The following is a 14,702-nucleotide window of genomic DNA, read 5'->3' as shown; positions in this document are numbered from 1 at the left end:
CAGGTCAATACAACAGCCTAGTAAGAAAGAGATCGAGTCCCGGTTCGCCACCTATTTTTTTTTTTTACCCTCCATTGCTGATTACGATGCAGTTGATATAATTAATTCCTTTCCTTTCTTTCCTTTCTCCTCCACTCCACCATGAATAGACATAATAACGGCACTTGGCTTAGCCCAGTACCTAAGGGTGAAAATGAGGCTATGAGGTGCCAACTGAGACACAAAACGTAGGAATATAGTGCCAGAACTAGGAAACTATGAATTATAAAAGTTGTTAATGTATACAGCCAAATTCGGAACCGATGTTTTTCACCAAGGCAGAACAGTAAATTTTAAAAACTGAGGACAATGACACAATAGGGTAAGAGTGATGGAAATGTTCAACACATATACATTTATTTGGTGGAGAAAATGTTTACATACGAACACAGTAAATAATTTTTAAAAGATACTTCACAGAAGTTTTTCTCTTATCTATTGTGTTTTGTTTTCCCTTTTAAGTACCAAGCAACGTCAAAAATATCGGTTATTCTCCCCTCAACAGAGCTGAATTTTGCGATGCATTACAGAGCTTTTTTTAATTTATATTGTACTTATTTATGCAAGAGTATATAGTTTATTTGCAAAGGTATTGTCTAACCTAAATGAGATTTCTCTTTCAGATATTCGGCTTCTTTTTCGAAATGAATATCAATAGGAAAAATACAAAAGTCTTCTTGGAACATTTGCAGTGTGTCATGAAAACCAAGCAAACAGGAAGATACAAGAGCATGGAAATCACTGCTATACCTTGAATGAGGCGAAAACGGCTTAGTTATGATGCCAGAGGAAACTCCCCATCAGTGTCAACGCGAAAACTTTCTTTCCTGGAATCCGTGAAGTTGGCGTCTTGCCCCGTTGTCTTCCGTTTACGGACTGTGTTAAGGCCGCCATTTGAATTGCGTTCTGGAATGTTTGAGCATTACGCTTCATTCCGTGACGCACAGTATGAATCGACCTGAACTCTAGGCGCTATTCCAAGACTTTTCCTTGCATCCGCTTTCTAGGCAGTACCATATGTAGCATTCAGCACTATTACCTATTCACATGACCGTCGACTCCATGCTACCTAACATATGAATAGAAGACATCCATTGAAAAGATTCACAATAAGTTCACGCTTACGTTATTTTCATACTGCGTATGGAAAACTAGCAAATTTAGCAAACACTGTGTATATTGCTATTAAACTACTCAAAATAAGTAGCTTAATACATCACACTGTTGACATCATTCGTCACCACTGATGTGGGATACGACCTGGCGCAGAGAACAGTAAAATCCTCTTCCTGTTCTGCAAATATTAAAGTTCATTCCATTAGTAGGTAATGGGATATTTCGAAGAGAAAATATTCGAAAACATATCACGCCCGGCAAAGGATGGAACCGAGTGGCTACTGACCGTGGCGTGCATGTAATTAACTGCCAGTGATGACAGGACCTCTGATTAAAGTGCAATCTCCTCTTACTTGTATGATAATTTATTACGCCAACGAGCACTCAGTTGTATAAAAAATATTCACATTACCGGTTCTGGCAAAAAATTGCAGTCTTCAGATGTGCTAAATCCACAGAAAGCTTCGTAAACAGACAAATAAATGTAACTAAATACTTTGTACATCATTAAGTCATTTAACATTTCCATGAATCTATATATCATCTCACGATCAAAGACTTAGTTCATTAGCCTTGAGAAATGATTTAGCTTTACAGCCAGCCTTAAAAATTTTTGCACGTACTAAGAGAAATAATTATTAAATGACAACGTCTAGTACGCCTAAATGAAATAACATGTAATTTCATTCTGACAAGCATGTATGTAATGCAGCGATGCATGAACCTTGTAACCTTTACAGAGCTAAAATAAATTCACAAAGATAATGATCTCAGAGTACCATATAAAGACGTGTGCCAGTGGGAAAAGTTTCCTTTGGTGCTGGTATCTCTTACACTTTTCCTACTTTACTCAGTTTTGTTATAGTAATCACACTACCGTCTCGGTCATCGTTATCGATTGGCCCTGTGAAGCATTTATGTAAGTCTCATGAAAGATGCTTCACTTTATAAAATCTAAAAGGTATTTTCTGCGTGCAGACTAGGTTGTTTAATAATTCTTTCCGTGAGAAATATAGCAAATGATACTAGTGAAATAAAGTGAGACATTTAAATACGGAGACTTTTCGCATGGTTCATGATGTTTTATGCGGCATTTTATGCATGATTACCATTTAAACGTTACACTCGTTCGAACCTGCTGTCTTATTTATTTTTCGAAGTACGATAATCTTCATGGATAAAGTTTTCCAAGCGGAAAACATTATCCGTGTTCGCGGTCAAATAAATAAAAAACTGTCAAACGAATCATTCTCCTAGAAAATTGTTAACGGTAACTAATTTTAGAAGTATAGCCATAAAGGTGATAATAGTGGCAATTACTCTAGTCTGTGAAGCAGTTACGATAGATCAATTATTTGGCCCCAGCTCTTTTTATTACATTACCGCCAAATACAGGATTTTCAGTAATCACATAATTTCACGTTTGTCCATTATTATGCTTAAGAGTTAAACTTAAGTTTTACTTCAAATTAGACGTTATTATGGTGCACGCCTATCTACATAATTCTCAGTTACGCTAATATAACTCGCAATCAAAATCATTTATCTGCATAGAAGCTACAGTTTGTTCCTGTCGGTTGAGTACAAATCTGGTTATAAATTACGGTCGCCCATAAATTTTCTGCGTGCCACCGTCCGCGCGAACACAGGGTATTCACACGAATCGAATAATTTGACATCCTGGCCCATAGATTTACTTCCGCTCATATTGTGAGCTCCTGAAATTCACTTCTCCTGTTTACACCTTATAAGTAGTAAGCCAAATTAGAGTCGCACGAAAAATTTTATAAGACTGACACGGAATAGAAACTTGTTAATGTGAAATGCCCATCACAAAAGAATTCGAGTCACAATAGGTTTCTGTAACCTGTCTGTACATGCATATATCCCGCATATTTTGTTCCGAGCAGTTTGCTGTGCCATTACGTTTGAGTGCTTGAGAGGAGCACAAGTATTTAGTGAGCAGTTGAATACGAGGTAAAACAGTGCTCTCACGATAAAGTACCACGTGTCCATTGTTGAGTGGCTTCGGAGATCCATCTTGACATTAAATGAGAATCCCTGGTGGGAAGACTGCGTCCTTTTTGCGAAACACTATTGGACAAATTGAGAGACCAGAGACTGCGATGACTGCAGAACGATTCTGCCTTCCCCTACGTTCATTCCGCGTGGCGACTGCAAACACAAGGGCAGGTAGGGCTTGTACAGAGGTTTACAGTCAGTCACTTTTCCCGCCATCCATTTACGACTGGAACAGGAAAGAGAACGACTAGAAGTACCACAAGGTACTCTACGCATTGTGAAGTTTGTTTGTAGGTGTTGTTGCACACAACTGTGCAAATCGCCAGCCGCGAGAACTGTGATGAACTGACTGCGTAAGCACGTTGCGCGAAAATGGCTCTGTATGGGGTAAGAGCGGTAACTATCAGAAAATAATTGGAACACCAGAAAACAGTGCTCTTGTGAAGGAAAGCCTGTAACGAAGTCCGTCGAAATCTCGAAGCACATTATCTGTGCTAGTGGAAAGTTAGTTAGTTAGTTAGTTAGTTACGCGTTCCATTGATCAGTCTCACGTTAACCTTTATGATATGGAACGTGTCAAGTGAATGAAGTTCCTTTTTTTTTTTAAAAAAAAGTATTAATTTTTTTGTTCCCAACCCCATGCCCTTTAGCAGCGCAAAATACATGTTTTATACCCATTGATTTATTTATTCCTATTAAAAATTCATCTATGGTATAAAAGAAGTTGTCAAGGAGACATGATTTCAATTTATTTTCAAAATTGTTACTGATATCTGTCAGACATTGTATTTCATCTGTTAATTCATCAACAAACAAAAAAAAAAAGTGTGTAAAATCTTACGGGACTTAACTGCTAAAGTCATCAGTCCCTAAGCTTACACACTACTTAACCTAAATTATCCTAAGGAGAAACACACACACCTATGCCCGAGGGAGGACTCGAATCTCCACCAGGATCTGCCACACAGTCCATGACTGCAGCGCCTTCGTCCGCTCGGCTTATCCCGAGCTGCATGGATTACTACTTACTTCAATAACCAGTTGTTTTCCGATGGAATGAACTGCTCAAACATTCAAGTAACTCTCTTTTTTGTGTGTCCGTGTTCAAGAAACAACACCATGTAACTGAGTACTTGCTGCGTAAATGCAAAAGCGCACGCAGCCACAGCAAGTTGCCATTGCTCACTACGTATGTCTCTCTGCTGGAGAGCAGTTCTTGAACCAAGGGTGCAGTTGATGCGAACTGACAACATTTTACGAGAAGATCTTTTCACCAATAATGAAATCGTTGCTCACTTGAGAATAGTTCATGAAAGTGGAGGCTTGTTTTCGGAAGTAACTGAGCATGCCAATGAGTGTATCAATCGTCGATACTCTGCAGGCCTCTGTCATGTTGAAAGATTTGGAGATCAGTACGGACATGAAACATCATGCTTCCCCACATCACAACACGCGGACCACCAAAAAGGTCGTGTTTGCAATGATCCTGTGTACACTACGGGTTCTCTCCTCTCTCAATACAGGAGTTAAGTCCACCATTGTAGTACATAATCTTTTTGGTGCTCTCGGTGTTATGGTGTGAGGAGGAATAATGTTGTATGGATTTCCTGACCGCCAGTTCTTTTAACGCGGTATCCGTTATTGTGGTACTGTACTCCATCCTCTGGGTGCATTTCGTCAGGATTTCCTTTTTAATGGGTAATAATGCGCGAGAGCATCGAACTGCGGAATAGGAGAAGCTCTTGGAACGAGAGGATATTCGGCGAATGACGTAGCCTGCCCCTTTCGCCGCTCTAAATAGTATTGAACACACTTAGGGTACGGCACATACTCGTGTTGCAGTAAGTCCACACCTACTAACGACCATCCAACAATTATCAGCCGCTCTGGTGAATTGTGGCACGGCCTACCGCAACACCTCGTTTCCAAACTTGGGGCCAGCATAGCAACACGTTACAGAGCATGCTTTAGTGTTGATTAGTCTGAGAACCATATCCTGTTTTTTGTGATTTCTAGGGAACCAACATAAATCGAGGTGACTTCAGTGTAATTATTGTGTCTGAATAAAAGAGTCACTTCTGTTCATCTCATTTTGAATTTCTTTCAGCTACCTTCCGTTCCAAACTATAGTAGTTCTTTCTGTTTATAGTGCAAGTTTCATCGAGCTATGTTACTTGGTAGTCACACATTATCCGAAAGATGTTTCAGCCTTAACATTCTCACTCAAACGCTTAATACTGTCCTTTCATTCTTCCGTACACGTGTTTTCCTCAGAATTTTGAAAGTGTTCCATCATTTTAACATTTTCGAACGTTTTTTCTACGCTAACTAATTCGAATGATGCATTTTGATTCCTCTTGAGTGTTGATACTGATATCAAGTGCAACGTCAGAACTGCCTCTCTGGTGACTTTTAGCTTTCCTAAAACTAATATGAGCGTCATCTAAGAGATGGTCAATTTTCTGTCCCATTCTTCTGTATATTATTATTGCTTGTAACTTCGATCGATGTAAGACATGTTATTCCGACTGTGCCACAGTGCTAGGAATAGAATCACCATTTCTGACTGAGTGCCGGAACACGCGGATGTTTTATCAGATAGAAAAGTATTTATCATACTCCGCGATTCAGAGCTTTCATTGCAGTGAAAGATCTTTGGGAGCTGACAGTGCGCGTCTCCTCCAGTTTTATCTGGATTTTGTGCGTCCGCGGTTGGAATACGGGTGCACGGTGTATGGATCAGCGAGGGCCTCTTATTTGCGGTTCATTGACGTTGTCCACCATGCGGGGACTCGGCTGGCCAGGGGCACTTATCGGACCAGTCCCATACCTAGCCTCTGTGCTGAGGCGTGGGAACCGCCACTTACCGTCTGGCGCCAGCTCCTCGTGGTGAGCCAAGCATGTAACTTTCTCGCAGCTACAACTTCACCCGCACGCCATACTGTTGTTCGTCCACACCTGGAGCGCCTCTTTGCAACCGTCGACAAGCCACGATGATGTTTGAGATCCGCGTGCAGCGTATGCTGGAGTCACTCGGAGTGGCGCCAGTCCGACCCCAAATCCTGGGTTTTAACCGTCTGGCACCCTGGTTCCTGGAGCGGGCCAGAGTGATTTTAGATTTGGTGCGGATCAGGAGAGATAGCACTCCCGCTTCCGCATTTAATCGGCATTTTTTGCCGATGTGAGCACCACAACCATCTAGCTGTTTCTTTCGGATGGTTCTAAGCAGGGTGATTCCGTTGGTTGGCTGGCCGGTGTGGCCTAATGGTTCTAGGCGCTTCAGTCTGGAACTGCTCGAGCGCTACTGTCGCAGGCTCGAATCCCGCCTCGGGCATCGATGTGTGTGATGTCCTTAGGTTAGTTAGGTTTAAGTAGTTCTACGTTCTAGGGTCTGATGACCTCAGATGTTAAGTCCCATAGTGCTCAGAGCCATTTGAACCACTTCGTTGGTTGCTCTGTCGTTTTCCCGGATCGTGTCCTCAAAGTCAGACTGCCTCCCGAATTTACTATCTTCGATGCAGAATTATATGTGACCTTGCGGTCACTGGAACATATGAGACATTCTCCCAGTGTTAGATTTCTCAAATTTTCAGATTCTCTGAGCGCCCTTTACTCTCTCCAACGTTTGTACCCAGCAGATAAAGTAACCCATACCATCTAGTACTATCTAGGACGCCCTCCTCCAACTACAGCGACTTGGGAAGGAGGTGTCTTTCTGTTGGGTACCAGGGCATGTGGAAATTCTGAAGAATGGAAGGGCTGATCGAGCAGCCAAGGAGGCGTGTCGTGGCCGTCAGGTCATTCAGTGATTGAGTTAAAGCGTCCATATTAACTTTCGCATGCTCTCACCTCGCCTTTGAGGTCTTAAGTCCAGTGTCGCTGGGAAGACGAGTGGCTAGAAGTGACCGACAACAAGCTCCCTGTCGCCGAGCCCACAACTCGGCCGCGAAGAACTTCCTTCAAGCCAAGTCAACGGGACGAGGTCCTTCTCAGTCGTCTTCGCATGGGCCACGGCCCTGTGACGCATGGATACTTACTCCGTCGATAGGTCCTTCCGATGTGTGCTGCTTGCGACGTCCAGATCACAGTGCGCCACGTTTTATTGGACTGCATTTTCTTTGCTGACCAGCGGACTGCAGTGGATCTGCTGGCGCATCTGCAGTCTATTTTACGTAATGATCAAATGAATGTGGGTCGCGTGTCAAAGTTTCGTGATTTGCCCCACGTCTTTAACAAGATTTTGGGGATATGTTTTCAATGTGTCAACAGGGTGGCTGGCTCCCCAAGTTTTTTGTAAGTGGTCAACCAATTTTCCTGTGCTGTTCTTCTAGCTCTTCTGTGTTTTGTTTTCCGTCTGTTTTAATTTCTTGATTAGCTGTCTTGCCACGTCAATGGTTTTAGTGCATGTGAGAGTGCTTGTGCGACAGAGTGATTGTTTGGTCATTTCGAGTTCATGTGTGTAAGATAGTTTTAGTTCTTATCCACATTAGTTTGTTTCAATAAATGTCAGGGCGCTGATAACCTCGCCGTTGGGCGCCTGTGAGGTCCCAAAACACACACACACACACACACACTTTTCTCGCAGAAAGACATCTGTAACATCTTAACCAGCTATTCAGTTTATGTTTTTATTTTTAAATTAAACTTCAGCTTAACCCAATGAAGTCTTATTTAAGTAGGCCCCTACCGTACTGGTAGCTGCGAAATCAGATTTTGATGCTAGTAGCGTTATTGGGTATGGAAAGCCACAAAACAGTCTTCCAATGCAGAGCAGAACTACTCTTTTTACAATGGCATGCACTTCCACGTCATTTTACCTTTGAGTAGCGCACGGAATATCTTTTTGTGACACTTTTTTTCTTTTCAATTGGCGGTATGTGCAACGGGAAAGATGCTCAGCTTTTAGCCTGAAGTTCCACAGGGGTGGTGCTCGCTAATGGTCGCGTGCGAATAGAGTACTCGGGTAACGTGTACATTCTGTCAGCTGCTGTGCAACGTTGGTCCTGAAGTCAGTAAATTAGACCCTTTTCTTCCTACCGATCTCGTGATACACATTTGCGGATATGTTTAAAAGCTGCCTATGAGCTATAAACTGTCGCATACCTTAATATAGCCAAGAGCGCATCTGCGAGCTGCACTCAGCATAGGGGAGAGTCGTTCAGTGTCGGCTGAGGAAAGTTTTCTGTCTTCACTGTGTTACTGTGGTGATTAATTGGAATGTTAATATACTATTCTCCGATTTCTTTGGTGATTGATCGGAATATCAATATACCATTTTCTGAACTCAAGGCAAGTTCTATGAATAACAGACAGTAATGGTTTTAATTTTTTTGTCTTCGTTAATTATATCAAAAGTAAAGAAGCTACATTTACCGGGCTTGTAGAAACGATGTTGTAGTATCGGCCATTCTCTTTTTTGGTATAATCTCGGTTGTTAATTACACATTGCATTGGCACTTATTGAAAAATTATAGAACATATAAACATGGGAACCTACTGTTACTGTTTCAGCTCAGTCGATCTATGCCCAGCTCACTGATTTACCGAAATCGCAAATGTAACACAAAATACCCTCTTGATCCACACAACCAACATGTCAACATACTCTACATTTGATAGAAATATGGCTCAAATGGCTCTAAGCACTGTGGGACTTACCACTTGAGGTCATCAGTCCCTTAGACTTAGAAGTACTTAAACATAACTAACATAAGGACAGTACACACATCCATGAAAGAGACAGGATTGGAGCCTGCGACCGTAGCAGGAACGCGGTTTCGAACTGAAGCGTCTAAAACCGCTGGGCCACAGCAGCTGTCTACGTCTGGTACACTGCACCCACCCATCTTCAAATGACTCCAGGCTCATAATGCAGTTTTCAGTCTTTCGTAATGACCAATTATTTACAGTATATACGAATTTTCTGCACCACTTTATAATTTTATTCTACGGCCTCCCATTGCATGTTCAGCTTTCTTCAACTCTCTTTCAGCCTTTACTTCTTCTAACTTTAATCTCTTGCCTTCGATGAAGGTCTTTTCTTTTGAAACACACTGTAAACACTTCACCTACCTCCCTCTCGGTCATGTTGTTAGATGTAACCTTGCGCACAGCCAGTTTCTAGCACTCTACATTCCGTTTTCCTCTCACGTTTTCCACATTTACCGCCGAAGCAATTTGGGAAGCAATAATAAGAAGAAAATATAATTTAAAAATTTAAATTTCGGCCAGTACTCAAGGATAATAGCATGGCTGGTACTGCACAAAAAACACTCAGTAGCATATGGTCATATTTCCATTTTCTTCTTATCTTGACAATAGCCTCGCGTTCCTAGAGTACAGTCACTGATTCCTAGCCCAAGTGTACGGAATCCATGTGCTGATCACGCACTGGTTTGACGGAATCAAGGATCTATAGTTGGTAAAGTCTCCCTTATAGTCTAAGTGGAAAGGTTAGTGAATTGCAAACCGCAGTTATGCAGTTTAAAAGTTTCGTGATTACCAAAACCTACCCCCGCCAGCAAGATCCCTGGATCTCTCCCCAATATATTGTTTGTAGGATTATGGACAACCCCCACCCCCACCCAACCATATCTGTATTTTCACGATCTAATGCACCAATGGGACATAATTTGTCATGATGTCCCACAGGAGGACATCGAAAAACTCTGTCAATCAATGCCAAGCGGAATAACTGTTTGCATAAGGGCCAGAGGTGGAACATCGTGTTATTCACTTGCTCTGTTTCTGATCCTCTTTCTTTTAAATAAAACATCTAATTATTCTTAAATTCTAATAATTTATTGGTCCGTAGAGGTACATCACATCTACCGATTTCGGTCTCATTCGGATAATTCCTTCGTTGTGTGTTGTTTTTTCTTACAATGTGTCTTCCTTACGCAAAGACATTTAGCAACAACATCAAGCACTCAGTGCAAATAAAGCGCTGACGAGGGAAGAAAATACCCGACCCACATAGATACACACATTGCAATTTTCGGGCAGAAAGGCAAACCACAGAGGTGGTTGGTACTGTAAGCCGCCCAATACTGCACTACTCTGTCCTAGGATTTAAATGCAATTGTGACCATGTGACTACAGCTCGTCTTTTGTGCGCTAACGTGCTACGTAACACCATTTCTACAGATTTGCACCAGTAGGCTTCGGGCAGGCAGCGTGCCGTGGGACGCACAGCGGCGGCCTTTGTCCGGACACGCATCAAGCCGAGCACAAAGCCCGAGGGTTCCGGGCTCAGCAGATCCCACCACTGCCGCCGCGCCGACGACGACGACGTCATTACGGGCCGAGAGGCTCAAACGGCAGGCCGCAGCCGTAACGTCCCGGCCGCCGCATTTCCCTTTCTTTGCGCCGGATTCATCGAATTATTCAGCAGAGCGTCCTACTTTTGAGTTTTGTAGTCGCCGCCTCTGGCCGAGACCTTTCGCAAGCTACTGTCTGCTGTTTCCAACAGATGGGAAGAAGGAAGACCAACGGCAGATGTGCTTTGAAATTTTGCATATTACACCATACCACCATTAGCATTTCGTGAATCAGTGGCTGGTCTTGCTTTACAGTTGCTGTGTGCAAACGATGTTCATAACGATGTTTTATGACAATTGAATCGCGCTGAGGTCCGTTGCCGTTATTCTGTTGAATACTGAGAGAGGCCGACCCAGCAACAATTACTTACACAATCTTTATATTTTAATAAAACCGTCTCGAGCTTCCACGTTCTAGCCGCGTTACGTAGTTAGAATCCCACTAGCTATCGACCGAACCAGTGGTGTAGCATGATTGTAAAGGTTGGGGAGACTCTACAGTTATAGGGAGACAAAATAGTGCAATAAAGAATATCTTAAACAAACGAAACGAAATGCACCAAATAAAACAACAACTACTACTACTACCACTACCATTACTACCACCACTAATAATAATACCAGTAATAGTAATAATAATAATGATTATAACTAACTTGTTCAAGAAACGATGAAAAATTTGTAGAACTACAGCAGCAAAAGAAGAAGCACTTATATTTTCTTGTAAACAAGTGCAATGCGCCTATCGTTTCTTTCCACAGATAGTATATAACTCGGTCTATAAAGATCTGATCACAGGATAGCTCTATGAGTAGTGTCTTTTCTATTGATAACGTGCTCAAACAAGACAGCTGGGTTTCGAACATTGAATTCCTTAAATAATTCTTCACTCGTTTAAGTGTACTGTTGCTTCGTTCACTGCTTGCTGTAGTTGCGGGTAGGGTCAAAACCAAACGATGGAACCGTTAGTTCTTCATAAACAGAGTGTACATCAATGTTGACGATGTACTTTAAGAGGATTCTTGGAGATAAGGGTCTTTTTCTCATCAGCGTATATGTTACACAGTTCAATTTCAAGTTGTTTTTGTTTGAAAAAAGGGTACTGTTATAACAATTGAACCAGTTTCAACTTTGGTCATTCTTTTTGATAGTTCGGGAAACACTTTACGTTCGTAAGTTCAATAAACTGAATTTGGGGAATGTCTTGAAATCTTCTTTCAATCTGAACAATTTGCAAATCCAGTATCTCACAAGTTAGTGCCCTGAAAGATGTCTTTTGACTATCAGAGAATTATAAGTTGCCATTCAAACACAAGCTGCATTTAATGCATTCATGAACGAATGTTTCCCTTTTTTAACTGTCGTAAATTTCTCAAAACAGTTTCTATTTCGTCGTGGCAATCAGTCTTACTGACAGATTTTGACTGAAGAACATTACAGAGATGATCAACATAAACAAAGCACCCTCGGTAGAAGCAAAGCAAGTAGACAAACATGCGATCATCCATCCTTCGTTTTATTTCCTCAGAGATTCTGGGTCCCACTGAAAGTCTGTATCATCAATTATAAAATTAAAACACTATACTGCTCTGAGGAATGACTATACATTGTTGAAACTGCCCTAGAACGAAAGTACCAGCGAGTGTTCTTGCATGTGGCAGATTAAATCCTTTCGCAGTTAGCAATACAGTTCGTTTTGATGATTTTCTGAAAAACGAATGAAATGCAGTAAGATCACTTACAAACATGCGTACTTGTTGGTTGGTTATTTTGGGGAAGGAGACCAGACAGCGAGGTTATCGGTCTCGTCGGATTAAGGAAGGACGGGGAAGGTAGTCAGCCGTGCCCTTTGAAAGGAACCATCCCGGCATTTGCCTGGAGCGATTTAGGGAAATCACGGAAAACCTAAATCAGGATGGTCGGACGCGGGATTGAACCGTCGTCCTCCAGAATGCGAGTCCAGTGTTTAACCACTGCGCCACCTCGCTCGGTGTCGTACTTGTATGATTTTTGAGGCATGTAACAGTACCAAATTCAGCTGGTCTACGTAACAATGAATAAACAGCGCATAGGGACAGAACTGCTTCACTAATTGTGGCCAGCCAGAGTGGTCGAGCGTTTCTAGGCGCTTCAGTCTGGAACCGCGCGATCGCTACGGTGGCAGGTACGAATCCTGTTTCGGGCATGGATGTGTGTGATGTTCTTAGATTAGTTAGGTTTAAGTAGTTCTACGTTCTAGGGCACTGATGACCTCAGATGTTAAGCATAGGGACAGAACTGCTTCACTAATTGTGGCCAACCAGAGTGGCCGAGCGGTTCTAGGCGCTTCAGTCTGGAACCGCGCGACCGCTACGGTCGCAGGTTCGAATCCTGCCTCGGGCACGGATGTGTGTGATGTCCTTAGGTTAGTTAGGTTTAAGTAGTTCTAAGTTCTAGGGGACTGATGGCCTCAGAAGTTAAGTCCCATAGTGCTCAGAGCCACTAAAGCGCAGGCGCACACAGCCAGGTAACGGAAGGGAGGCAGCGACTGTAGAACAGTCGAGTTTCAAGCAGGCAAATACACTAATACTCAGGGTGCGGCGCGGGCTACAAAACTGATGTTTTCGCACAGTTAAATCTCTTAGGAGAAAGTTGTTTATATTTTTGTTATGAATTACTATTGCATCAATTACAGGAGAGACTAAGTTTCTGTGTCCCCCCTCACGCTACGCCACTGGACCGAACTATACTCCTTGGCACGTGGTGTACGTCCGCGCTGCTGGCTGCGACGTCACTGGTGCTCTCTTGCTCGCCAAATACGGTAACGTCCGCCGCCGCGTCCGCTTGTCTTGTGATGTCCAGGCCGCGTAGTAAACCACCAAACTTATTGACGGTGTTTTCAGATATTTTTATTTATATAGCTTATTTTATAACGGCCAACCACCTTGCCGCCGTGGTAACATCGGTTCCCGTTAGATCACCGAAGTTAGTCGCTGTCGGTCTGGGCTAGCACTTGGATGGATGACCATCCCGTCTGCCGAGCGCTGTTGGCAAGCGGGTTGCACTCAACCCTTGTGAGTAAAACCGAGGAGCTACTTGATTGAGAAATAGCAGCTCCGTTCTCGTAAACAGCCATACGACCGGGAGAGCGGTGTGGTAACCATATGCCCACCCATACACGAATACAGTGACTCCTGGGGGCCGAGGATGACATGGCAGCCGGTCAGTACTCTTAGGCCTTCATGGTCTGTTCCGGCGGAGTTTAGTAGTATTTTATAACCGTTCCCTTCGTGATAATGACAGTTGTTTCGTCGAACAGGACTCGGTGTCGATTCTCTGAAGCACGTCCTGTCACGGCTGATTTTTCAGTATAGCGTAGGCGTAAGCACCTCTAATTTTCCGTCAGCATTGCCCCGTAGTGTCTTCTATTTGACCGGTTGTAAGTAGGCTGCTTCTGTGCTGGCAGCACTGTGTACCGCTTTGCATTGGATCTCTGACTGCGCTTTCTTTGTAAGAGATTCTGTGGCTGGTTGGACTCGTTGTTGGAAGTTAATCGCCAATAGTGTTGGGCATTTGGAAGTTAGTCGCCAGCAGTGATGGAAGTACTGTTGGCCAGTTGGAGGCGAACAGCCAGCAGTAATGGATGGTCGACGATAGAAGTTAGCATTGATGGAGGGTAGAGGCATGAAGTGTTAGCGTAGGCCAACGATCTGTACATGTTCGACTTGAAGACTGAATATTATTCATATATATTTTTGCACTGAATGTCAATGACGATTTATATTCCTGTTTGAACTGGATGTCACATTATTAAGGTAAAAAATACATTATTTGATTTGCAATAAAATCTTTCCTTTCCTAACCACATGCCTCTTTGGAGTTAGTGGCCTTAGTAGTTAGTACCTTTTATTTAGCCGGCAGTATTGACGCTCGCTGTATTGCAGTAGATTTTTGTGAGGTAAGAGCTTAATAAAATGTATATGTAATTGTTAGGATTTCTTGTTAGTCTGGGTCATTCTTTTGAATTAATTATTTGAAGTGAGGTTGTAATTTTCTTGAGCTGTCAGATTGCGTTGCTCTAGAATATTGTGGGTCAGTGTTGACACAATACGAAAATGTAAAGAGAAAGCAAGCTCAGAACGTTCAGATTTACTCAACTGTTTCAGAATAAAATAACGTAGAAGTTTCATATTCTCAGTCATTCTGCAATTTAAGTACAGACACGGA

General features: G+C 42.6%; 1 protein-coding gene across 1 annotated transcript in view; it reads right to left on the bottom strand.

Moving 5' to 3' along the window:
- LOC126285155 (cyclic nucleotide-gated cation channel alpha-3-like) overlaps nucleotides 1-10,474 on the bottom strand; it is an 884,508-nt gene extending 874,034 nt beyond the window's left edge. The window contains exon 1 of the mRNA XM_049984467.1: nucleotides 10,370-10,474. Within this exon, the coding sequence (XP_049840424.1) occupies nucleotides 10,370-10,474 (105 nt within the window). The remainder of the gene's footprint in view (nucleotides 1-10,369) is intronic.
- Between the last annotated feature and the right edge of the window lie 4,228 nt (nucleotides 10,475-14,702).

The sequence above is a fragment of the Schistocerca gregaria genome, chromosome 8 (genome assembly GCF_023897955.1).
Source record: "Schistocerca gregaria isolate iqSchGreg1 chromosome 8, iqSchGreg1.2, whole genome shotgun sequence".
NCBI classification, from domain to species: domain Eukaryota; kingdom Metazoa; phylum Arthropoda; class Insecta; order Orthoptera; family Acrididae; genus Schistocerca; species Schistocerca gregaria.
Note: the sequence above shows the minus strand (reverse complement) of the source record. Positions and strands in the feature narration are given on the sequence as shown.